Source organism: Cucurbita moschata, unplaced genomic scaffold (genome assembly GCF_002738365.1).
Source record: "Cucurbita moschata cultivar Rifu unplaced genomic scaffold, Cmos_1.0 Cmo_Scf00001, whole genome shotgun sequence".
Classification (NCBI taxonomy): Eukaryota; Viridiplantae; Streptophyta; class Magnoliopsida; order Cucurbitales; family Cucurbitaceae; genus Cucurbita; species Cucurbita moschata.
Window position 1 is genome coordinate 5,096,941 of NW_019268517.1, and position 3,396 is coordinate 5,100,336.

A 3,396-nucleotide genomic window follows, 5' to 3' on the forward strand; every position below is an offset into this window, starting at 1 on the left:
ATTGAATGTACGCGTCCGTACCCTCGTGATGGGGTAGGGGTATCCCCCTAAATGCATGAACACACAATATGCATGAGGTCCCACTAGTTCTACAGTTATCATTAATGAACATAACCCCATATCACGTTTTCATACTTACATGTCATTCTCATTCTTATTTCATTACATGTCATACATATTCCTAGTGGGGTTATGTTTCATGCAATTTACCGTATTTCATGTCATACAATTCATACAGTTACATTCAAATATTCATACAAACAAGCCATAATCGTACAAGGGCCACACATCGTCACATGCATAACATATCACATCAACTAAGCAGCATACATAACATACATTCACGTTCACAAGATTTCGTACTTAAGCACATTAAGCTAGCATAAAATTTAATGACACGTGCATATACACGGGCACGTGCCAACATACAGCAATTAACGCGTAATCTACGACAGATGAGCCACTTACTTGGTAGGCCTTAGCCGAAGTACTCCCTAGAATATAACGTAAGCTCCTAGCTCCTCGTGGCCGTTCTACGCTTCCATTGGTGGTTGGTTCCTATTGGTTCATTAGTCACTTTCGTTAGTATTTTACAAATAATAATAAATTCCCAACTGGAATTTGTGAAATACGACCTTAAAATGTTCCATTTTACCTTAAACAGGGCCGAAACCAGGTCCAGGAGGGTCGGAACGGTGTCAAACGGGCTGGAAACAGGTTTCTCGAGCCGAATAAGCCGCCGGAGCCGAGGAGCCGCCGCAGAGCCAATTAAGCCGCCGAAGCCAAGAGGAGCCGCGCTGCAGATGTGCCACATGGCACAATCAGAGAGGGACGCATGTGTAGGAGTCTTGGGTCGAGGCACGGGTTAATGGATCGCTCATGGGTGACTGGCCGTTCGCGGGTGACGGGCCGTGCGAGGTGATGGGCCGGTTCATCCTGACCCCATTTTTGGTACAGATTTCGTTGGTAAGGACCTCACANCGGATTACCTTGATGATCAAGATCAAGAGTAAAGAAAACTCGTTTCTAAACTCGTGATTCGAATCACAACACAAGAGGTTTGATCAATACCACTTGAATGACTCTACATGCAAGTTCTAAACACAAGTATTTGCAAAAAAAAGTTTAGCTCTCAACAAAGCTAAAATAGAACTTCATTGGTCGTGGTTCATATCAATTTTCTTAGACTTATGCTAGAATAGAATGTTTTAAACTTAAACGCATATTTATTTTATTTCGTGTCTTTTGTTGCGTCGTTTTAAAGATGTTTTCAAAACACGCAAGTCCATGGCTGTGTTTTAAGATAAAGGTTATGTTTTATGGAATTTAAATGAAGTCTTCCGCATTCAATATTTATGGTACGTATAGAGTAGCGACCTTAAATTAAGTAGAAAATTTCGGGTCGTTACAGATTCACACTCGCACGTGTGGGTCGTGTGTAAAGAAGTACTACACATCCAATTTGTTCGAGATTGTAGGTCACTCCTAGATGCGCTAGGGATCGATCCCAAGAGCATGTTGCATGTGTTTGCATCAGCATGACCCCTACAGTGGGTGACTTACTGAGTATTTTTCGAAGTACTCATGTCGTGTGCCACATATCATTTATCAGGTAAAGACAAGACGCCCATGTACGGACGACGACGACATCGGAAATAGATACTGTGGCACGTGCATAGGGTAGTTGCATGTTTAAATTCTTAGTCTTAGGTCAGTATAGAACGCTTTTATTTCATTATTTAAATTATTTCATTTGTAATTGTTTTTGTTTTAATTTTAAATTCCAACGTTATGTTTTGAAACACGTAAGACCGACAATGTGTTCTAGTAGCTTGAAGTGTTCTGAATGTGTTTTAAATTTTCCGTTATTTATGATGAGTATCTAGGGGCTATTATCCGCATTTAAGAGACTAGCATGAGATTTAGTAGCGACTTTGAGTATGTAGAAATTTAGGATCGTTACATAAAACATTAACTTGAGACTAAAGGAGAAGCTAAACCTTAATGAGAATGAGTGAATAAAAAATAAAATACAAGAAACACCAAACCGAATCAAATAAGTTAATAAATCAAAATTTTTTACCCCTGCAGTGTTAGAAAGCCATGACAACCACAGTAAAATAATTATTTTCCCACTTGTCTAAAAATAAATTGTTACCCATTGTTGTGATAAAAATGATTTCTAGATTATCATCTATTACCCACTTGTCTTGAAGGCTTCTATCATATATTATTTTCCAACCATACATACCACAGTAATTTCTTTTAAACATATTTGATATCTTATTATCAAACATCACTTGGTCTATTTTAGAAACAGACAAACTAATTGAAAACCCATCTCTCTCGAATCAATTCCTCAAAACTTAATAAAGTAAATGAAAAAGTTGAGTGTTTTGTATCCAGCAATTTATAAGGAATTTTTGTGTTAAAATACAACAAATTTTCAAACCCCATCTATTAAAACCCTAACCCTTCTCATAATTCTTCACAAGCCATCGCACAAACCTATAAACCCTTCAATATCTCTCCACCAATGGCTTCCAAGCTCTCTTCACCCATTGCCCTCCTCCTCCTCGTCAACCTCCTCTTCTTCACTATGGTCATCTCCACGTATGTCCCTTGCCCACCGCCGCCACCCAAGCCCCACAAGCCTACCCCTTTAAGGCAGCCACCATCAATCCTCAAGTGCCCCAAGGACACCCTAAAGCTCGGCGTCTGCGCCGACTTGCTGGACGGTCTAGTGCATGTAGTGATCGGTTCACCACCAAAATCCCCATGTTGCACCCTAATCCAAGGCCTTGTTGACCTGGAAGCTGTTGTGTGCCTTTGCACTGCGGTGAAGGCTAGAGCCTTGGGTCTCCAGTTGACCTCTCAGTTTCCCTCAGCTTGCTTTTGAACTACTGTGGAAAGAAGGTTCCGTCTGGCTTCCAATGCCCTGCTTGAAACCAAATCCTTTCATTTCCCTTTCTGGTTTCTTCTTCAATTTTCCATTTCAATGTCGTGTTTAAATAATCAGTTTGGTCGTACGTCGTGTTATGATGGGTTTGGAAATCTTCTCAGAATTCCACCATCTTTTTATTGTTTCATTACAATGCAATGTAACATAATGGTACGTAGTTTTTTCAAATAAACAACGTTGTTTGTCTGTTCTCTTGTGTCTTATTACAAATTTGGCGATGCATATGTTTGAAATGTCAAATCTTTTTTCACCTGTGTTACTTGCATGAAATCATAATAAACCTTTATCTTTAAAATTTTCATGAAGAAATATTAAAGAGAGGTTTTCACATTCCTATAATGAATGCTTTGTTCTCCTCTCCAACTGACGTGGGATCTCACAATCCACCCCCTTGGGGGCCAGCGTCTTTGTTGGCACACTGCTCGGTGTCTGGC

The 3,396-nt window shown here is 39.9% G+C and overlaps 1 protein-coding gene across 1 annotated transcript; it reads left to right on the forward strand.

The window, feature by feature from the left end:
• Nucleotides 1-2,520: 2,520 nt before the first annotated feature.
• Nucleotides 2,521-3,148, forward strand: LOC111450447 (14 kDa proline-rich protein DC2.15-like). Its single transcript, XM_023090582.1, has one exon. It carries the CDS (start codon nucleotides 2,537-2,539, stop codon nucleotides 2,897-2,899), a length of 363 nt encoding a protein of 120 aa, XP_022946350.1. The 5' UTR covers nucleotides 2,521-2,536; the 3' UTR covers nucleotides 2,900-3,148.
• The last annotated feature ends 248 nt before the right edge of the window (nucleotides 3,149-3,396 follow it).

What these genes read in the sequence shown, in the direction of transcription:
- LOC111450447 (XM_023090582.1), top strand. Translation starts at nt 2,537, where the DNA reads ATGGCTTCCAAGCTCTCTTCACCCATTGCCCTCCTCCTCCTCGTCAAC.